Source organism: Emydura macquarii, unplaced genomic scaffold, assembly GCF_026122565.2.
Source record: "Emydura macquarii macquarii isolate MOO-44397 ecotype Brisbane River unplaced genomic scaffold, CSIRO-AGI_Emac_v2 contig_2566, whole genome shotgun sequence".
Lineage (NCBI taxonomy): Eukaryota > Metazoa > Chordata > Testudines > Chelidae > Emydura > Emydura macquarii.
In genome coordinates, this window is record NW_027132703.1 from 44,877 (window position 1) to 68,221 (window position 23,345).

At 41.4% G+C, this 23,345-nt stretch overlaps 1 protein-coding gene across 2 annotated transcripts in view; it reads right to left on the reverse strand.

Annotated features, from left to right (window-relative positions):
- Nucleotides 1-1,390: 1,390 nt before the first annotated feature.
- LOC137163466 (neuronal acetylcholine receptor subunit alpha-7) overlaps nt 1,391-23,345 on the reverse strand; it is a 64,974-nt gene continuing 43,019 nt past the window's right edge. The window contains exons 4-9 of one of the 2 annotated variants that reach the window (XM_067563716.1): nt 15,253-15,332; nt 13,676-13,843; nt 12,152-12,346; nt 6,923-7,009; nt 5,215-5,324; nt 1,391-2,796 (exon numbers count right to left, since the gene is read on the reverse strand). In XM_067563716.1, the coding sequence (XP_067419817.1) occupies nt 2,278-2,796; nt 5,215-5,324; nt 6,923-7,009; nt 12,152-12,346; nt 13,676-13,843; nt 15,253-15,332 (1,159 nt within the window). In that variant the 3' untranslated portion in view covers nt 1,391-2,277. The remainder of the gene's footprint in view (nt 2,797-5,214; nt 5,325-6,922; nt 7,010-12,151; nt 12,347-13,675; nt 13,844-15,252; nt 15,333-23,345) is intronic. The other variant, XM_067563717.1, reaches the window with a different exon arrangement.

Here is a 23,345-nt window from a genome sequence, read left to right on the forward strand (position 1 = left end):
ACTGTCTTGAATAGTTTTGTATCATCTGCAAATTTTGTCATCTCATTGTTTAACCCTTTTTCCAGATCACATATGAATAAATTGAACAGTAGTAGTGCCAATGCAGCCCGGTAAGAGACACCACTATTTACCTCTCTCCATTCTGAAAGCTGACCATTTATTCCTACCCTTTGTTTCCTATCTTTTAACCAGTTACTGATCCAGGAGCGGACCTTTCCTCTTATCCCATGACAGCTTACGAGCCTTTGGTGAGAAACCGTGTCAAAGGCTTTCTGAAAAGCTAAGTACACTCTATCCACTGCATCGCCCTTCTCCATCTGTTTGTTGTCCCCCTCAAAAGATTCTAGGTAGGATTCTGTGCTCCACTTTAAGAAGCACAGTACCAGGGAAACGAGCTAACAGCTTTAAGACACCCTTCCCCTCCCCCCCACTTGCACCCTTCTGATCTGGGCTGCACAAATCCCTGGTGTAACTTAGACAGTCCTGGGAGTCCTGTCGAAATTACAGGAGCCTCCCTGGACTACTCTACAGCAAGCAGCACTGCCAGAAAACTCCACATTGCTATGTGTTGTGTCCCTCCCACTGCCACCATGATCCTATGTCAGAAGAATCCTCCCCGAGTAGTATAGAGGACTTCTTAGGGCCAGATTTCACCACTCCAGCTCTTTTACTTGGCACCAAGTGAGCAAAGTGAGGATGAAGCTCTCACCCAAAGTCTTTCAACTGTATGTCTGTAATTCAAATCCAGCTAAGATGGTAATAACCAAATGAGGCTCCCATCCCATTGCTCTTTCAGCTGTCTGAGCAGTTAGTTGGGTTCTCAGGCTGGTGTCCAACTCAATAAAAATCTTCCACCACAACTGGCATCAATATGCAGCCTTGTTGGCAATCTCGGAACTTGAACTAGTGTCTGATGCCCAGAGAGAGCTCCCCAGCCCCTGAGATCATAGTTGAGGCACACTGGCAGGATAGAGTGGGGATACTTTTCAGCACCTAGTTTGTAGACAGAGGACTTCAGTCTCTGGCACTGCCAGCTCGGCACTTTCCTTGAGCACCACACTCACTTGCAAAACGTAACATTCCAAGGGGATAATTTCAAAGGTACAAAGGGTGAATGTTAGGCACCTAATTAGTTATTTGTACACTTAAAACTGTGCCCCTAGAAGGACTTTCTAAAAAGGAATTCCTATCTAAAGTTTCCTGGTGAATATTTACAATTTACAGCTTATGCACAGCAAGAAGTGTTTTTCAGCATTCAACAATGCACTGACCAAAAGGTTAACCAGCTTTCTTTCCATAATATGTACTGGTAAGTCAACAGAAAGATGATGCTGTATCTAAATGGTTGTGCATGCATCAGACAAAACATTAATTCTGAACATTTCAATGGCTCATTTTGCTTTAGATTTGCCATTTATTTTTCAGTTTGTACAAAGAGTTATTTTTGCCACATTGGAAAACAATCAATAAAAAAGACAAAGTCTCTCTTTCACAAATGAGTATGTATTCATCATGAATCCTGCATTTTCCTTTTAAAAAAAAACAGACAGACATCAATATAAAGGAGTTCAACAAAAAACTTAGCAGTTCAAAGAATGTCTTTACTGGAGAGAGAAGGGGATACACACCCCAAAATTAAATTCCTTGACAAATAATTCAAAATGTATTTTTAAAATGTGGCCCAGATTTTTAGTGCTGTTAAAATTAGGACCTATGGCTCAGAGCCTCCTCCCATTAAAGTTGGTAGTGTTCAATCTGCCAGCCTCTGTTTTTAGGAGCCCAACTTGACACACTTTGAATGGGGTCTGATTTTCAGTATCGCTGAATACCCACCCTTTGAAAATCAGGTGTGTGAGCCTGGCCCCCCACATTCACTACTCACTTCTGACACTGTCAGCCAGTGGATGTGTTCTCCTGTTGTAGTGCTTGTGTCATTTATTGGCTAAGGGCCTGATCCAAAGCCCATTGCAGTTAATGGGAATCTTTCCATTAATGCCAGTGGCCTTTGGATTGGTCCATAAGATACTTAAGCATTTGCTCACGAACTGTGGGCTCAACCCCGCAAGCTGAATGCCCTATTTACACACTGATTCCAGTGGGAGTTAAGGTCTCTGCATCTCACAGGCGGGGGTGAACCCTGTAGACATTTTCCTGTTTTTAAATGGGTCACTGAGTAAGAATATATTCATGATAAGGCATGTTTAAAAAAAAAAAAGACCACGTACTCAACTGTTTGCTACATATCAGACCTTGGAGAATCACTGACATTTTGCAGAATTAAGCGAAATCTTTAGACACCGCCTCTACAAAGTTTGGTGCTGACATTAAAATACCAATTGTACAAATGATTGTGAAGACAGAAAAGGCCATCAAGCAGAGACGGTCTACCACAGAAGCTGCAAACTTCCATTCATTGCAAATGGCTTCCTCCTCATCCTGGTCTCTGAATCGGTTTGCAATATATCGAACCTCCTCCAAGATCTTAGCCAAATCAGGGTCACCTTCGGAGGGGTGTCCACTGTGCAGGAGAGTCTCTTCTTCTGTTGGCGAGCAGGTCATCCTCCCACAAATGACCCCAGAATCAGTGGTTGGAGTGCAATGGACCCCTTCCAGCCCCCTGAACCCAATATAGAGCATGTTCCCATTGCTGGATTGTTGTCCACTCACAGTGTTCATCTCCACGCTTGACAAGCTACATCGACGCTGCTTATGCTGACAGGCAGAGCGCACTTTATCCTCACCTGGTCTCTTCATCCTCAGGAACCAGGCACACCAGTTCAGGAGAATGAGTCTTGTCTGGAAGAAGATTGGGGAGTAAAACTTCTTTTGTAAACAGAAAGACGGATTGTCATGAATAGCTATTTGTACCAGAGCCCTAGAACTATCTGCTCCCTGGTCCTGATTTGCTTCTCTTGCCCTGCAGCCGAGTGGCAATGTCATAATTGTCCAACAGAGTCACTCACAACCATTGAGTCCATTCTCCCACTCCCAGCAGTGCTGCTAACAGCCACATACAACTGTCAAATTATTACTACTCTGGGGTGCTCTGACAGGCGGCTCAGTAATGTTGATTTTTTTTTATGATGTTTATGTCAGAGCAATGACATGACAAAATTTGCTTTTTTTAAATGGAAACTACAGACAATGGACTTTTCTTTTATTAGAAAACAATTATTTTCCAATGAGACTCTAAGTGGTTTTGCTTTATACTTGTGGTAATAAATAAAATAAGTGTTAAATAAGAGTTGAAAGAATTGCAGTCTAATACTGCATTGATTTTTAGAGGCAGTTGCTAAAAGATGGCATACTAATTGGACAGGATTGCTGTATTATACAGTGTTGTTTTTGCTATACTCTCATGCAACCCACTTTTATGACAGCTGATTGCACATTGTATAAAACAGATCTGGATGCACCACTGAGCAAAGATGGAAAAGAAAAGTCCTTGGCAAGAAAAAAAAAAAGGTTAGTTTCACTGCCGTTGCAAATCAAATCAATAGGTTTCATTTTATTAGTTTTTGCAGTGCTGTTTTCTAGCAACCCTACAAAAACGACGGGTGAGTCAAAGAGTGCTCCAGTTCAAATTCAGGCCTCCAAAATTCAGCACAGAATTTCAAAAAAATAATTTGTTTCTTTTTCATAGTCATCATGTGATTTCATTGGATCAAACCACATGTAATTTATATTGGATTTAGTCCATTCATTATGATTTTAGAATGCCACTTAGAGTAGATAAAGTCCTGATGATCTTTTGGGGGTAAATGTTCTAGCCAAAGACAGATCTCGCAATGCCTTTGTATTGGTATTTTTTCCTCCACTACTGTAATTCAGCTCAAAAAAATAGACCACCTTTATTAACTCAAGTCCTGCCTAAAAGCCCATTGACTCCTACTGAGTTTAAATGGGCTTTAAATCAGGTCTTCACTGCCAAGTCTTGATTATTTTACATGAGTATTCCAATTGATTCCAATAGGAGTATTTCTGCAAATACAGGAATCAAGATTTGGCTTTCTATCTCACACTGCATTGGTCCATCAGTTCTATTTCTGAATGGATTGATACATAATCAGTTCCCTTTCAATTTAATTTTCAATGCCACTACTTAACTCCCTATACTGTCAGCTCTTTGGGGCAGGCAATATCTATTGAAGAGGCACTGGGGATATGGGACTAGTGTATGTAACTGTTTTGTTTCCTGCCGGAATTCCAAAGAGAGTACTTTCCATTTTCACTATTGGCCTGATCCTGCAGGATGCAAGGTGAAGTATGTGGGAGTTGAAAGTGCACCCCGCCCTTTGCAATATCAAGCTCTGCAGGACCCATAGGGTACGTGTACACAGCAGTTAACCCACAGCCGGTCTGTGTCAGCTGACTGGGGCTTACAGGCTGCAGAGCTGTAAAACTGGGATGTAGACATTTGGGCTAGAGCTAGACCCCAGGCTCTGGGACCCACAAGCCAGCTGACATGCTCCAGCCCCCATTGTTTAACTGCTGTGTAGACACACCCTTAGCATCATCTCATCAATATTCAGTTACCGTGCTAGAGTCTATGTCTCAGCCATGCTATGATAGTGCTATATAGAACAACAGTAATTCGCATAGTACTAGCACATGAAGATGACATTATACCACAGGGAGAGATACTAACTTTTCATCTGTACTTGACATAGTCCCTTGGCTTGATGGTAAAGAAAGTCAGTATATAAAACTCAAGGAAAACTCGAAAGTTCCCTCTTCCACCTTTACCTGCCTCTCTAACAGATGGTCACAGGAGCAGGAGTTCACATGTAAACAATACTTAAAGCTATAGCAGCTGCTGTAATGAAATTAATGTGTTCTTATCGGACACAGTATTCCATTCACTTCATACCCTCCAGGCACTTGCATCTCACGTTTCACCTACTTCTCCACTGACATTGTGTGGCAAGTTTGAAATGCACCAGGCTTTATTTTCAGCCAGTGTTTTCATAGCTTTTAGTTGTATTACAGGAGAGTCTTTAGATAAAAACAAGATTACTAGCTTAATTCTTGCAAGTGTTTCTCTTACTGAAAAATGAGAGGTCCACAAAAGGAAACACGGACATTTTTGCTCAGCTGTGATTTTTTTTTTTTTTGGAAGCAGCAAGAAAAGTCATTTGCCACTTTGCCACATCTCTAACGTAAAAATGTATGTAGTGAATAAGTAGATATCAATGAACTGGAATCAGACCTTACCCACTTTGGCATTTTCCCCCCATCTGGATCATGATGGTGATATTGCAGAACAACAACAGTGACAACAACAGAAAGACCAACTATAATCATGGTGCTGGCAAAATACTGAGCTGCAAAAATAAACACATGATCAAGATGTATAACATTATAGTGAGATACAGTTGCTTCATACATCTGTTATTATGTGCTTGCATACACCTATGCTAACCTAAAGGAGCATAGTCAAAATGGAAAACATACCTGATTCTACACAATTTACTTTTTAATGCAATTGGGAGAGATTTTCAATGGAAGTTGGCAACTGTTATGTTCACAGCAAATACAAAGGGAAGTTAGATAAAAGCATTAAATATGCTTCCTGTAAGCTTGCAAAATAACACTGCTTTATTTCTTAGCATCCCAAACCTTACCACCCAAGAACCAAAAACAGAGATACACAAAACAGGCTGCTCTCCAAGGAAGAGAGGCAGAACTCAACCCATCTTGCTCTAGACAAGCTCTTTGCAGACTGACACCACAAGACTCATATTTGATGCTTCTTTGCAGAGCCCCCTACCCTGCAAGCGGGTCCCAGGAACTCCTCACACATCTAAAGCAATAATGTGTAATTTTAACACTCTTTTTATACAGCCTAGACACCTGACTATTCTTAGTGCCTTTGAAAAATCTCCCCTTTCATTATTGTTGTCATTATTAGTTAGTTGGTTAATATCGGAGAGAGTAGCTGAAGGGGTCTGCTTATATTTCAATTGGCAGGTGGAGGAATTGTAATGGAAAATTCCCCCCCTTTCCAGAGTATGTTTAAATCTGCAGTCCTATAGAGTTCTTGCTTACTGTGTTCCAAGATGCAACAACTGCATATTCCAAAGGAAATTCTTTAGCACTATCGCCAGCAACCTCCTATTTGTTTTATTTATTTTGCTCCAAGTCTTCCAGCAGACCAGAGGGTTCAAAAAATCTATAGGAAACTGGAGCCATCCCCCCACAAAAGGACCCTGTTTATGACAAATTTTACTGGATGCCAACATAGTAACAGAGAGCTACTAGGATGCTTGAGTAGGTAGGAGGCCTGCAGTGATCAAACCCTTCAGCGAACCCCTGTGGGCACTCTGCAATGTCTCCCCCACCAAGTGCGTGTTTTCTCACCCAAATGTCCCTCTGTGACCTCCACTGCACCTTTGTCCCTCTGTGTATCCCAGCAGGCGTTCCACCACCATTCCCACTGTCCCTGGTCTACACTGTGGGAGAAATTCAGCAGCAGTCGACCGGAGTTAACTTCCCTGCAGTGTGCCGTCTCCACTGCGCTCCGCCGATGGGAAATGTGTACCTGTTGATGCAGCGCTACGCTTTTTGGGGAGGTGGTTTTATTGAATCGACGTCTGGATCGATTGAGCGGGTCTTCACTTCCGCTCAATCGATCTGGATAAATCGATCGATGGTGGCACATTTGTCGCTGTCAGTGTAGACATACTTGTTCTCTCTGTCTTTCTCCCAATACACATTCCCCATGCAGCAGGTGCTGAGCACCCTCGATTCCCACTGAAGTCGTTGCTGTGCACCATGCAGGATCAGACCTAAACATCTCTGATTCAGCTGCAGTAAGCACACAAATCATACACTTTCTAAATTTGCTTTATTTTTGGCCTGGACTTGATTTAATTTCAACTTGTCTAATTAAAAAAACCAAGAGAGAATAAATAAAGCTTACCTATTAATGGCACTGAATCTGAGGTTGCTGGCATAATTTCTGCCACAAGTAGCATAAAAACAGTGAGAGACAATAAAACTGTTATACCTGAAAAATAAACATGAAGTACAGAATTAAGACAGGAGCTTGTCCAGTAGTTGCTAAAGAACAGATTGGAAGAAGTGCTCTGTGAAATTTATTCTCACAAGCATACCCTTACACTGATTTACTGAGTGTACTCAGACCTGTTCTTTTTTAATACTACTTTAAAAATTCCAATTTTAGAGAGCAGAAATCCTGCTAAACTAGTTTATTTTTTTCTAAATCTGTGCTTTTGCTGCTGCTAATATAAAGCTTCATGATTAGGTCCCAAGGGATTGATAAAATGTGACAAATTAAAATACTCTCTGTTTTATGTTCTGTCAGACCTTTTGAAAATGTCAGGATGTAGTCTCTTCTTTTGAACATTCAATAACTTGCTATAGTACATCATGTGATGATGGCTAAGTTTGGAAGACATGAAGATTAAAAAATACTGTCGCTAATCCCAGAAAATAGAAATTGCCCTTGGAGAGAGACTGATGTTCTCTCTGAAATTAGCTGTTGATCGCTGAGCGCTGCTTGCTCTAAGCAGTTCTGATACTGATTTCTGGATTTTAATTTTTGTTGCTCCTCTGCATATGGACTCAGCTGTTGTCCTGATGGGATCTTGGGACTAGATTTGCACAGAGAGAACCACTGTCAGCTGGAAAGGCATTGAAGGACAGCTGTGCATCCTAAAATTAGATGTCAGGGGCTAGGGAGGCTGTTCTGAAATCCAAGAGAAACATACACTAGCATTAACACAACACTTGTGCAGAGATGCCACTCTATATTCTACTCTTTTGAACAACCTTTTTCCTTAAATAGAAATGAATACATTTGTTATGTCATATGTGGTGTAAAATTTCATAAAATATTTAGCAGCTAAACAATCGTGTCTAAAAGCTTACAGTTTATCTCCTCCACACAATCCAACATTTAGCCATAAATCTACAAAAAGAATATCGGCTTATTTAAATGCAAGGCACCCAACTTTTTCCACAGGAATGTAAAGGGCGACTCCTGCCTCTTAATATATCACTCACTAGTGAAAGGACTATAGACTGAAAATAATGCCATGTTAAAATGCCAAAAGACACGTTCTCTACGACAGAACCTTTATTCAATGAAATTACTCTTTTTTTTCCTCCAAGCAAGTAGGTGTCAAATAGTAACCCTATTTGTAATGTAAGATTATATAGTCAAACATTGTAATGCTACTGGCACATTTCTGTTGCTTATGTAACTTCTACCTCCACCCTAACTAGCAGCATGATCTATTCATTCACATCTTTGCTTAGACACCAGCATAAATGATGCCTTTAAAACACCTAGATACTTTATTAGCTTTTTGTTTTTTGTCCTTCGAGTTGGAAGAAGACCATGACATCACTGGCTGGTTTGGTTTCAGCGAACACAAGTGGCTGTCCAGGCCAATTTGGGCTTTGAACTGTCTGTGACACATTGAACAATAGATGCCGCTATGGGTTACTTGATATGATCTTTGCACAGACAGAGGGCATCATCATATGTCATGTCTGCAGACCACTTTTTTGCCAGCACAGCAGATTTTTGTAGCTACAGGTCAGGAATTTTAACGAAAGAAAACATCAAAGATGCAGAAGAAATGAGAATATTAGTCAAAGAAAATACATAGTGATGCTCTTTGATAACATCTGGTAATTGACATTAGAACTATGTGGGAGCACCTTAAATAAACATCTGGACACTGCGTTTAAACATTTCCAGTGACAAAACCCAGATAGATATTCTGGACTTGCAATAATAAATATTTCGGTGCAGTCTACGTGAATCAACTTAAAATCCTGTTTTCAACTATTTTAGTTTTATAAATACACCATAGTTAATTATTCACGTATATAATTTATTTTGAATACTACAGAATTTGATTTTTGTTTCATTCACATTAAACTCGGTTTTTTATTCATATCAAATTTACTTCTGTTTGTACAAAAACAATAATGTAAACTTGCCAAATACTATTAAAGCAGCGTGCAACTGAACCTTGTCTTGAGTGGAAGGGGCTTTTCTGAAAACCCTGGGACTGCACTATAATTCATTCCAGTCATGCAGCCCACTAAATTAGTGGTGAAAGAAAAGTTACAATTAAAAAAAAAAAAAAAAAAGAGGTGTTCCCCAGTATATTGTTAATGGGTCTCTTTGGTTTTTGCTTCGCTTTATTAAAGTTCTGGTGTTAAGAACATGGTCTGGGCTCACATGGCTAGCCCAAGCTAGCAGAGCCAGAATAAGTCTGTCTGCCCAAGCAAGGAATCATGCCTCCCAGTTACATTTTAGAGATACCCAAAGTGGTTCTCTGCTATACAAAGCATGCTGAAAAGAGGGGAAAGTCTGGTGTCGTGTGTGTGCAAATCATGTGGTGGAGGGAGTGAATTAGTGAGCTGCAGGTTTGCAGGTGTATGTAGAATTTATATCATGTTCTCATAACTCTCAGAAATCTGTAAAATACATTTTCTGCTTTGATATCCTAAAAATGTAACTTATCCTGGTTATTCTGATCTGAGTCTTTGTTTAAAATTTCCATGTTCATTAATAAAGTGAAATGTGTGCTTTGTAGATCTTGTCTTTGGTTCGGGAAGCATAGAGAAAGCTACAAATTAACCTTAAATCTGATAATTTAATAGCTTTAACAGCACACATGCAGCTGTTATGAGATTTATGCTGCTGGCGCTTCTGCTCCGCTTCAGTAGTTCTCCTCTGCTCATAGACTGACTCCAGGATGGATGACACTTCGCCACGTAGAACGATCCTGAGTGAGATCTTCCCAAAACTGTGGGTCAATCTTGAAAAACCTCAAGGATAACTTCAGGAAGTCTTTGAAATATTTCTTCTGGCCTCCCTGAGAGCACTTTCCCTCCTTTAGCCACCCTAAAAGATCTTCTTTGGCAGTTGGTCGTCAGACACTCTGGTGATATAGCTTGCCCCTCTCACCTGGGATTTAATTAACAGTGTATGGATGCTTGGAATACCTACTTGTAGCAGAACCTCAGTATCTGGCACCTTGTCTTGCCATATTATCCTCATCATTTTCCTCAGACAGCCCATGTGAAAGTGATTCAGCTTCATAACATGGCATCTGTACACCGTCCAGGCTTCACATGCATACATCAAAGATGGTAACGCAATGGCTTTGTAGACCTTCAGTTTTGGTTGTTGACTAACGTCTCTGCGTCCCCACTCATTTGCATGTAGTCTGCCAAAGGCCACACTTGCTTTAGCAATTCTGGCATTGTTTTCATCATCGATGTGAACTGGACGTGACAGTCACCGAGGTAGGTGAACTTGTCCACTGCCTGGAGGGTTAGGCCATTCACTGTGATATTAGGCTCTACATAAAGCTTCCCTGGTGCAGGCTGGTACATCACGTACGTCTGTCGTCTTGATGTTGATTGTGAGACCAAAATTGTCACAAGCTGAAGGGATGTAAGTCCATACACCATTGCATGTCAGATTCAGATTTGGCATTCAGAGAACAGTCATCAGCAAACAGAAAATCACAGTCACTTCCTGAACCTTCATCTTTGCCTGTAGTCTCCTCAGATAGAAAAGTTTGTCATCAGTCCAGTATCTGATGCCAATCTCGGGGTCACAGTCACAAAAGGCATCTGTAAGCATGGCCTTTTTTTCCAATCACACCTGGCCATGCCTGGTAAACTGCGCCAACTCTACCATTGAACTCACGAAGGGTGATGAGCTTGTCTGTCTTCGGCACCTTTGCAAAAAGGGACCCCACGTCTTCGTAAAATTTATCTTTGTTTGCATCGGGGTTGATCATCAGGGGGTGCATAAGCACAAATGATAATTGCACATCTTTTCTCAAACAGTGGGAGTCTCATTAGCGTGAGTCTATCATTCACACCCTTTGGGAAATTCGTAAGTTTTCTGACTAGCTGTATTTTGATGGCAAACCCCAAATCAGCTTCACGTCACTCTGCTTTACTATGGCCACTCCACAAGACAGAATAGCCGGCTCCTTTTTTAGTAAGTTGTTCTCCTTTGGACAAGTGAGTTTCACTCAGGGCTGCTATCTGGATGTTACATCTGGCCAGTTCTCTACCAACTAGAGCTGTTCTTTCTGCTGTTATGCAGTCCTTTAATGTGTGCACATTCCAAGCACCGATGGCGGGAGGTGTCATCTTTGTCTTTTTTTCATTTGTCTTTTTGTGTGATTTTCGATTGCTGTAGTGGATCCCCAGCGGCTGTGGCATGCTGTCCAGGACTAAGATGAAGCAGAAAATGTTTGGGGCGCCTTTTCTAGCCCCTTCCTCATACTATGGAGGTGAGCAGTGAGATCCTAAATAGGACTGCTCAGTCACCAGAGGGCTGGCAAATTCCACTGCTGCTTCAGTCCAGTGAAAAGTGACCCTATACCCTGAGCCGCCTGCGTGCAGGCCTGAGGCTACAGCTCCCAATGTATCCATACCTGCTGCTTTGCTGCTCGCCCATTGTCACAGGACTTGGCAGGGGAGGGAGGGGTGAGTAGTTGATCTCATGACTAGCACATGAATTGGATTTAAGTGAGGGAAAGCTGTGCAGAGTCTCCTTCACTCTCTGGTCCAGGCTTTTCTGAATCCAGTGGCACGACAGTGTCAAGACTTCTGGAGACTGTTTTGGGTGCAGTGGAAGGCCATCAGGTGCTGCTGCACATGAACTTATGCCCTAGGCTGTCCATACAGCCCTTACCATCCAGCTTCACAGCCGGGGAGATAAATATATCTGCTTGACTGCCTGGTCCACCAGAGAAGACTTTCCAGAGAGAGCCAAGTATAGCTATCCACTCAGGTGATCAGTTGAAGGTAGTACCATATACTGTTACTTATGGTAACAGGCGTAGTCTGATCTGTCTTGAGAAGTTTGCACCGTATTTTGTCTGGAACCTCCCCTCAGACCTGCTTGCCAAGGTGGCCCTACCCGGAGTACAAGACTCTGGATGACATAGTTCTCAGGGTCATTGGGACATACAAGCCTTCCTACCACAACAAGACAAAAGTCCAAGGAGAGGACTGAACTAGATAGAAATGCAGCAAGAGACACAAACTTTTCCCCTGAGCATGCTGAAGATATCTAGTTACACTGAAATGAGAAACCTTTTATCTAGTCAGCTTTTGAAATATTTGGTAACGTGTTTACCTAGTGAGATCTTCTCTCCTGAGTCAGCTGGAAGCAGAAAAACTAATAGGGCAAGCGCCGATATCAGCACGCAAGGAATGAGAAGATTGAGTCCATAATACAGAGTCCTACGTCTCATAGTCACTGTGAATGTCACATCTGGGTAGGGTTCTTTACAACATTCATAAAAACTCTCACTCCTCTTCCCAGGAACTCCTGTATAGAAAAAGGACAGAAACTAATATGCATAGAACCTATGTTAATGTGAAAGCTACATTTAGTCAAAAGCCTCCAAGTATTGTCTCTGAAGTCGCACAGTAGGTAAAATGTTCCCCTTTTAATTCCAGTTCCTCTCTCTGATACATGACAAACATTAGGTAAAGAATCTGAAGACAAAGGAGATGTTCAATCAATCTGCAAGGATCAGAGTTTTTCTCAGTGCCTCCACTTTCTTCATACTTTGATTTTCACCTTTTATCTGTTTTTCCACAACATTTCAAATGCCACTGACTCAGACCTTAATAATGCATACCAATCCACTGCTTGGTAACCCTAACAAGTAACTTCTTTTTTCTGACAGGGGACTGACTGGCTAGGCAGCAGTTCTGTAGAAAAAGACCTCGGGGTTACAGTGGACAAGAAGTTGGATATGAGTCAGCAGTGTGCCCTTAATGCCAAGAAGACTAACAGCATATTGGCCTGCATTAGTAGGAGCATTGCCAGCAGATCGAGGGACGTGATTATTCCCCTCTATTTGGCACTGGTGAGGCCACATTTGGAGTACTGTGTCCAGTTTTAGGCCCCCCACTACAAAAAGGATGTGGACAAATTGGAGAGAGTCCAGCGGAGGGCAACAAAAATGATTAGGGGCTGGAGCACATGACGTATGAGGAGAGGCTGAAGGAACTAGGCTTGTTTAGTCTGCAGAAAAGGAGAGTGAGAGGGGATTTGATAGCAGCCTTTAACTACCTGAAAGGGGGTTCTGGGGAGGATGGATTAGTAATAGTAGTAGTAATAGATGACAGAACTAGGAGCAATGGTCTCAAGTTGCAGTGGGGGCAGTCTAGGTTGGATATTAGGAAAAGCTTTTTCACTAGGAGGATGGTGAAGCCCTGCAATGGGTTACCTAGGGAGGTGGTGGAATCTCCATCCTTAGAGGTTTTTAAAATGCAGCTTGACAAAGCCCTGCCTGGAATGATTTAGTTGGGGTTGGTCCTGCTTTGAGCCGGGGGTTGGACTAGATAACCTTCTGAAGTCCCTTCCAACCCTAATCTTCTATGATTCTAGGATATCTTCAAAGGAATGCTGGTTCATATGTCTGCCAAGGATCTGTTAGGTAAATGGACTGATGGATTAGCATGAATTTGTACTAGTACTTGCTACCTAAGCTGTGTACAGTTTTACTATCTGAATAAAAAGACATGGGGCCTGATCATCATTTACACTTAGGACCTTTTACACTGATCTACTTTTCCATCCACTTTAAGGCCCTTTTACACTGCCACAGTACACCGTGTAAATGAAAATCAGGTCTAAGGAACTTACCTACTAGATCCCACTCTCCATTTGAAATGTATCCAGATATATCTGCCTCTTGCATTTGTAAGTCCAATGACCATCCACCATAGGTCCAGGATCCAAACTTCAGATTACACTTTTGAACATCAAATGGAAACCAGCGCACATCTATGTAACATGAGCTCTTGAATATGCCTAAAGTAGAGTTGAACAAGAACAAAAAAAAAAGTCAATTGAAATGCTTGTTTCACATACTATTACATCTGTTTTTGTAACTGATCCCTGTTACACATTGCAGCTCTCCACTATTTACTCTGAGGGTTTGTCTACACAGCAAAGAAAAACCTGCAGCTGGCCCATGCTAGCCAACTCAGACTCGTAGGGTTGCAACCTGAGCCTGGAAATGTGCACAGCAATGAAACATCTCTGCAGCACAAGCCTTGAGAGCCTGAGTCAGCTGCCATAGGCCAGCCACAGATTTTTCTTTTCTGTGTAGACATACTCTAAAAGCACATCTAGTACACATAAGATACACCTCAAGAAGTGAAAAGGAAGAGCATTCAAACATACTTGCAGAATCTATATATTGACTGTATATCCTCCTTTCATTGAATTGCATAGGTCATTTCTCGAATATCTTTTCCTAGCATTACTATTCTCTTCATGATGTGGCTGGGTTGGGATTTCTGTTACTAAATATAATGAAAGGACCTGCAAGATGATTTACTGTCTTTTAAGGTTTACATAACATTGGTTCAAGAAGGCTAACTCTATTTGTTAACTTCTTGGGTCCTGTATAAAACAGTGGGCAAAGTTAAGCACAGGATAAATCAGGGACCCATCACTTGGCACCTTGCAGGATGAAGTCCATAAACACCAACTGGAGTTTCTTAGGAGCAGAAGGGTAGGGCACTCCACGGACAATACTAGGAACTTCAGTAGATTTCATTTACTTCAGAAGCACTTGGATACTACAGGAACTGTCACTCTCAAAGACCCAATGATAGATGGAAGAAACCTGATTCTAAGAATTATATTCTAAGGAACAGAAACAGCACCAGGCCTCCAATCAAACACTAATCACTATATTTCAAAATTTCAAATATGAAATGCAACAATTCTCGGGAATGAGCTACAGACTAAAAGCTGTTCATATAAAGTGTTTGTGCATCATTTCAAACAGCAAATCCATCCAAGAAATTAGTAAACTGCTTACTGTAAGAAAGAATTCATGAACAGAGAGGCCAAATTCATTAAATACATTATTAATTATTCCCTCAGTTTTAGGAAACATTCTTTGTATGTTAAAGGATTGTCATTTTTATTCATAATTCCACACTTCTGAAAGCACAAATTGATCATAGGAAATGGGGCTACACCAGTCTGACAGAGGATTTCCATCACTGCAATAGATAATTTATATGGTGGTGTCCATGAAAGTGTTTTCTTAAATGCTGCATGCATAATTATATGTGTAGTTTTAAATCTAGCAAACAGGTAATATCTGGAGTTGTATGTAATATAAAAGAGTTTATATCAAAACTAGGAGACTGCTTCTTGTATGAGTAAAAAGAGCTATTGCATGGAAACAATCTACTTCTTACCTGGGGGCAGGTACTGACAGTGCCCTGAAGAATTGACTAAAACATTGGTATGAAATGTTGCATCAAATCTCTCATCAGCACTAGAATGGTAGGGAAAAGAGTTGAATTACACACTCTGATGAAATTAATGAGGTCTTAAAGAATTTCCGTATTCTTACAGAAATGTAGATTTCCTCCCTCCCCCTCTCCCCCCCAACAATTAAAAACTCTTGAGTGGATTCTCCCCTAACTCCAACTTTATCCCAGTCTTGTACACTTGGCTTGATTTCAGTGGCGTTACTCCTGATAAACACTGCTGTAAATCAGAGGTGAATAGTTTCGCTCGCACACGCTCTGATCAAATGGTCTATAATCTAAAACTAGATTAATTACAAATTACAATGGCATCGTGCTATTGATTTCAATTTGGGAAATAAGCCCTTCTCAAAAACCCTAGACGAAATGTACATGATCTGGTCTCCTCTTGTTGCCAGCATGTAACATTCATTAGCATTAAGAGGAGTTAATGAACATTGAGAAGAGTCATGACCGATTTCTTCTCCCTTACGCCTCACCCCCAATAGAGCTACAGTTTACTTTTTCTCAGTGAAAAAACTATTTAATATAGCTTAGGGTCTGGTCACTCCCCACTGACATCAACAGTTTTCCATTCATCTCTGTAGACACTAGATCAATCTCTGAGTATTTAACTCAGAATCAACAAACCAGAGGAGGCTGGAAAACTAGACATTGTTTCAGTTTTTAATCTAATAGTGCTCTAAAATAATATTACTATTAGCGCTGTGCAAATGTTAAGATTAGGAACGAATTAGTTTCTCTTTCGTTTGTTTTAAATTGTTGCCTAATGGCATTTTTGTGTGTGTGTGTGTGTGTGTGTGTGTGTGTGTGTGTGTGTGTAAAAATAATCAAATATTGCCAAGTGATCTCAAATACTTTTGCCATAGGATGAGAAACCAGGTCAGTTTATACAGCAGGTCAGTTTAGATGGTCACAATAGTCCCTTCTGGTCTTGGAATCTATGAATCATGATTTTCTTAGGCGATACAGATGCTAAAAACTGCTATACATAACATATTAATTTTAATATATTAATAGATTTAATGTTAATATCTTATAATACATTTCATATATTAAAATGAACCACAAACAAACTCAAAAAACTCAAACTTTTTAATCTCAGGAACAGTGAAATGGATTAACTGCCTTAATTCTATTCACATTATCATAAAAGATTTTAAACTAGTCATAACAGCAAATAGATGCATATTGTATTGTGAAATATTTCTGGTGCCACATTTACTATGTTAGTGTACTATAAGAGCCTACAGTATGTTTTTATCTATAAATCCTCTTATGATTATGGACCTGATTTGAGAAATTGCTTTTTCCCCATGCACTGTCATAAACTAGGGATGCTTTCTTGCTAACTCTTGTGCCCAGATTTAATTGCCTAGAATGCTATGGCAGGGTATTCTTAATGGATGCCCCTTGAATCTGAAAGTGATTTCCCCTTTTTAGCCCAGCAGAGTCCAATTTTGTTGACAGTTCAGACTAGGTCCAGGCCCACCTCTTTTCTCAGACTAGTAAATTAATTTGGGGTGAGTGGATTGATGGTTGTTTGGTTTGTGCTATCTTTTTGTTTGTAAAGGATGTACGCATGTGTAACTGGTACATTTTAGAAATCAAAAGGATAAAAGTCAAAGTGAGGAAGTACTGTACAATCCGAATTCTCAGGCAGCTTTAAACTCTCATAAAATTTCCAGATGTTTGGGATGCTCCAGGGACATGGTCTGTAAAAGTACCACCTTAATGGAACATTTTACAGGGATTTTGGGTGAGACTTTCCTACTCTCTGTATCTCACAAGGGATTCCTGTGCAGTACCATAGTTCTCTGCTGGTTAGTAAAATTCACTGCTCATTTAAACTAAAATCACCCCATTTGGTTAAGAATTTCTGCCACTATCAGAAACAAACTGGAAGATGGGTGTAGTCAGCTTGGGTATGGGGACTGTCTGTGGACCTACACATGAGAAATCCCAGAAAATACAAGTGAAATTGGGCTGGGCAATTAGGAAGTGCTGCCAGCACCTCATGAAACAATGAAAATAGGTTACAGCACCCTCAGTCAGCTGTCTCCATGCCACAGTCTGTGGGTTAGCTGATCAAGAAACCCATGTTGCCTACAAGATGGTTTGAAATTGACAAGGCTCTGATCTCCCTGCCTATTGGCAGTCTAGATTCTGCTCAACTTCAAAAACAGTATCAGCAAAGTAGGCTTTGGATCTGAGCGAGGGTGAAGGTACAATATTCATGAGTCTGGTGGAAAATAAATTGGACTGAAGGAAAAATACATGAAGGGAACTGAGGCCAATTAGTAAAAGTAAATTAAGACACAGAGAGGAAAGAGCAAACAAACTTCTGACCAAAAAAAAAAAAAAAAAGGGAAAGGACTGTAATACTGAAAGAAAAATTGTGAAAAAACAAATGAGGAACCAGAACTAACAGGAAAAGGAGGAGTATCCATATTTTAAATCCTCTTTTCCCATTAAATATGTACCATTCTATGCTGTTCCCAAGCCTAATTTTTCATCACAAGCTCAGTATTGATACATAGCAATCGTGTGTAAAATGGATTCTTCATTTTTTGTGTAATTCAGCACTTACTGTAGGTCCAATTAAAGCAAATGAGAACTGTAAGCGCTCATCACGCCTCAAAATCCAACCAGTTATTTAGGTGCCTAACTTTATGTACCCACATTTTTCTACATATCCCATATCTTCCACCTACCATATCCCAACAGAGGGCTTCAGGCTGAAGATCAGGTTTTCAGAAGTATTTAGGCAGCTAAAGATGCAGAGCGGCACCTAATGGAATTCTCAAAAGAGAATACGCAGGTTAGGTGCTTAACTCCAGAGCTCTCAACACCACAGTATCGGAATGCCTTTACTTTAATGGTATTTAAGGGTACTCAGCACCTCACAGGACTGTACCTTTAATCTCTAAAGACAGAGGACCCAAATATTTGGCCTAGTTTGCTGCATATTTTTGTGTTTGAAAAACTAAGGTAAAGCATTCATAATTTTAGTTGTGGTTACTTTGTACTTCAAATTTTTCCCCCTCTAATTTTTGAGTGGCTTTTTACTATTAATACTATCTTAATGCTTTTAAAATGTATCCAAGTAGTGATGATTGAAGCTGGAAGAACCAAGGATACAGCCGGAAAGGTAAGAGGCATTGTCAGTAAGTGCACATGCAGAATTAAGGAGGGTCGTGGACTGAGGAGTGTCAAGGAGGACTAGGATGGATAGGGAGTACTAGGAAAGGGCTTGAGTCTAAAGGACCCCAAGACAATAAATTCTTCATAATTGAAACTGAGGCTGGACAGACCTGTGTGCCCGTCTAACACAGACCCAAAAATCAATAATAAGAAGCTAGCTTTATTTGCATGCATTGTTTTTAACCAGAATTGATTTTGTATATACCATCAATCGAAGCATTGATTTTGTAGACAGTATGGCAATTTAGGTGGGATATTCCAATGAAGAATTGTTCACGGCATTGATATATTTCTGAATATACTGTAATTTAGTGTGGTCACGGAACAACACAAATAATGTTTGATTCCTAGATATTCCCAGACCACTGTGTGCTTCCAAGTAATGAATACATTCAGAGAAGATCTGGATGGATTCTGAACAATCTGAAAAACAGATAAGAGCTGGATCTGCAATAAGTAATTTGACCAACTGTAGTCATATTATTTCAAGTTATGAACAGAAAGTTCATCATATTAAACTTAATGTTGTTGTCAGTGTTTTTGCAATAATTTAATATAAAGTCTGACGACTGGGAGAGAGCTAAATTTTGCAACTGTCATGTGCATGGATATGTCTACCACTTGGTAAGAGAATGTGTTTTCAGAGAACTGAAAGCAGAAGATGCAATTCACTCACTTTAAAAGAAAAAAGACCCAGTTTTACACCCCTTAAAGTACTTACTCATGCAAGTAAATGTACTGACTTCAACATTAATAAGGGTTGCAGGATGAGGGCCAAACTAACTAGAGGCAAGACACAAAAACGTACATAATGCTATGTGACGCGAGTGGGGACACTGAGCTGTAGAAATTCCGGTACATCAAGGAATATTAACGTCTCCAGATTCTAGCCCTCTCCCCATCCATAGGCTGAGCCATAAACCAAAAAGTTGCTCCTGAGCATCTTGTCCCACCCCTAGCCCCCATTTCAGGGAATTTTGCATAGGGTAAAATTTTCCAAAGCATCAAAGTGATTTAGGAGCTTAGTCTCATTTTCAAAAGAGACATAGGTGCAGAATTGTCATTGAAAAAAATCAGTGGAATTTAGACTTCTTATTGCTTAGCATCACTTTTAAAAATTCTACCCATAGTCTAGATTTCTAATTGCCTTTTGAACTTCAGTGCTTTAAATAGAGATACATTAGCTACCTAAAAGTGTTTTTCATCAGAGTTGGGTTTAACAATAAATAAGCTATTTATCATTGCAAAATGACAGAAGCAAGCATGCAAACATAATTACTACAGCGTGGGTGAAATTCACCTATCAATATTGGGACTGCAACATCTACTCAATGCAGCAAGCGCTCCCCTGTTCCACAGATGGACAGCCTTGGAGTAAGGATGAAAGGGGATTACTGAAGTGGGCTCTCAATGTGTATGTACCCTCTGCAGGACCGGCCACAGTTCATGCATCTACTTACAACCTACAGAGACCTCCATTTGTTAAGGAACCAGATAGCAGCTTAAATCAACTGTACTTCTCACAGCAGCTAAATCAGTTTAACATAAGATCTGAACATTTTCAGAGTTGAAGTTTTAAAGAGAAGTGAAGGGTTGCCGCTACAATTAACCATAAACTGGACGAGATTATACACAGGCACAATAGGCTGATGGTAAAGTTTATTGTAGCTGCAGTGAGCTTCTCTCCAGTAGGATTCTACTAGTCAACATATGTAAGGCTTGGGGAAATTCTTAAATATAAGCATAAATCAAAATGAGAAAGAAATGTCATATATATTTCTTTAAATTTGCTGTTACACCTACAACTCCATATATTAGTAAACAAGAAATTAAAGTATCTGGTTGAAAATACCATGCAATTATATGAGCCTGCAGTGAGAAGACAATTACGCTACTCCATTCACAATGGAAAAAATTACACAAGTATAAAGGATTCCCTTTGAAATACAGTCAATTCAGTCACATGATTACATTTCTGACTGCAAGTTTTTTTTTGGAATAAATATATGTATGAAATACTAGTAGTTTTCAATAACTGTGGTGTATTAAAAGTTAATGTACCAGGATTCTAAAGACAACATGAATTAAGTATGACACTCAAGCAATATTCATAAGTCAGTCAGACATCGCTGTAAATAAGTAAGTCTTTTGCATGCGCAGCTTTAGACACCAAAGTAGAAGCATCCAAAATGATGGGCAATGTTTAAAAAGTTATTTTCAGTCTAATTTTGAGTTTGCATCAACACAGAGAAAAAAAAGCTACAGATGTGTTTGTTAGTATGTCAGACAGAACTGCCATTACTCATTGTCTACATCACTACAACCTCTTCGGAAAGTACAGCTTTCAGGGCATGCACTTAAACATGCTATTCACTGTTAGCCTGGCAATGAACGAACAACTTGTCTAGTTTCTGAATTGCCATTTCACTGCTATTCATGCAGGGCCGGGTTAACGCAGGGGCTTTAGGGGGACCCTGCTAGTGGCGTATGGGGGGCTGTGGGCCGGGGAGGTGGGAGGAGGCACTGGCCTGGTGGGGGCATGGGCTGGGCCCTCAGAGGAGCTGCCCCCACCCCCGCTGATGCAGGCAGCCGGGGCTGCCAGGGTTTACGGCAGCCACATCGACCCCAGCCTGCTGGCGCCTAAGAGCTCCTACTGCCGTGGGAGCAAGCTCCTCCTGGCCCCTCCGCCCCCTGCTGGTCACAAGGTGGGAGCTGCGGGGACCCTGCCCAGTGGGTCAGGCAGCCAAAGGCAAGGCTCCAGGGCAAAGCCCATCACACCACCCACTCCCCCCCCCAGCCCCAGCCACCGGGTGGCTCAAGGGCATCTGCCCATCACTCCCGCGCCCCGAGACGCCGCTGCACCCACCGCCCAGTGGCTGCCTGGGCTGCCGCACTGCTACTGCGAGTCCCTGCCGGCTGCACACAGGCCGCAATGGCCAGGGCCTGCCTGGAGCTGGGACAGGGCACTGCCCCGGGCGGCATGGGGCGGGCGTGGATGGAAGAGCCCTGCAGGACAGTGACAGCACCGGGGAACGCTTGGGGGATCTCCTGTGACCTGAGCAGGGGGTGGACACGGGCTCCTGTGGAGCGGGCACCCAGGGGAGTGGAAGAGGGAGGGCAGGGCACAGGAAAGCCTCTTGGGAATGGCGGGGGCCCCACAAAATCTAATAGTGCCGGGCCCACAGGAGAGTTAATCTGGTCCCGTTTTCATACATAAGAGAGAGAGAAAAGACTGGAGCCAGATCCAGGGAATGGAAAAAACAACTTTGCAGTGAAACATACATTAAGCAAAATTACCATCATGAAAACACCTGTTTGGGTCACATGACATCGTGTGCATGGAACATTTCAAGGATTCTTTTTTAGGCTGCTGTGTGGACAGTTACAATACTAATGTCAGTGCTTAACCTAGAAACAACAACTAATCCTGGCAGGCAGGTACAGTAGGTCTGGTGAAGTCTGTAGCAGAGTTCATCCTCATTCATTTAACATTGAATGCACAGCAGGGCAGCACTGTGGTCCCCAGAGAGATGCACTCAGGTAACTGACAGAAACCCTGACACTATGTGCTGCTCTAACAATATTATGATTCAACAACACCTGCAACATTGACAGTAATCATTTAGCTCTAAATGATTATCAAAGGGATGAGGGCACTAACTGCAACTGACATATCGGATGCAATGCCTGTATAGAAAAATAATTAAACAACTTCAGCTCTGAAAGGGAGCAGGACAAGCTGGTTGTTACACACAGCGGGGGCGTGTTTCATCAGAAGACATATGGCAAAGATGGGAAACAAACTCACTAGAACCCATCAGGAAAACAAAAGGCTCATGTCAATTCCATGGACAAAGAATTATAGAAAAGCATCTTGTCTAGCACATAAGGATCAGAAAAACAGATGCACACAGCAGCTATCTTGTCTCTCCCTCAGCTGGGGAATTACACACCTACACCTGCAGTGGACAGCAGACAACTGGCCAAGACAGGAAGATAGAAACTAAAGAGCGGCATCAGTCAAAGCTTTAATATGGCTGCTAGTGCTTTAGTCCAAAGTGTGGCTAGCTCTGTAGCAGTGCCAATTGGCATTGGATAGCCTAGAGGGAGTTGGCCTGGTTGTAGGAAGAGGCGGGGCTACAACCTTCCCTGCCTTTGTAACACTTATGCCCTGGCCAAAAGCACAATGAAGTCAAAGCAACCAGTGCTAGAGGAAGCTACACATTGCTGTACTGCAGCTCCACTGAGCATCCAGGAGACACTGTCCCTCCATCTCACCCTGAATTCCCCAAACTCCTTGTACTCCCCCTTGTCCCTCCAGCACCATCATTTGGCCCTACATGCAATTTAGCAATAATTTCAGTTGTGACTGCATGAAACGTCATAAAAAAGACATCACAGGGTAAATTCTGCTTTTTGTTACACGTTTGAAGCGCTACTGATGGACTGCGAGAACATAACTGAGGATAGCATTTGCCCCAGTCTAGCCACACTACAATTGACCTGCTTGTTCCCCCTGCCTCATTAAAAAAAAATAGTATGTAGTCTAGCGGGCAGGTTTTTGTATGTAGATTGGTGTAACTAAGCAATTCCACTGACTGCCTGGAGGATCCTCCATATTTAAAATGCTGTATGCCAGCTCAAAAGCTTGTCTTACAGCGTACATAACATACCCCATGCTGCTAATTTGCTACAGTAATTTTTGGTGTATCTGGGGGAAGTAGAGGAGGGCTAAAGAGGACAGAAAACTTATTTAAACTAAAGTGAAATTCTGCTACTCTTTACAACATTTTTAACAAAAATATTCAGGAAAT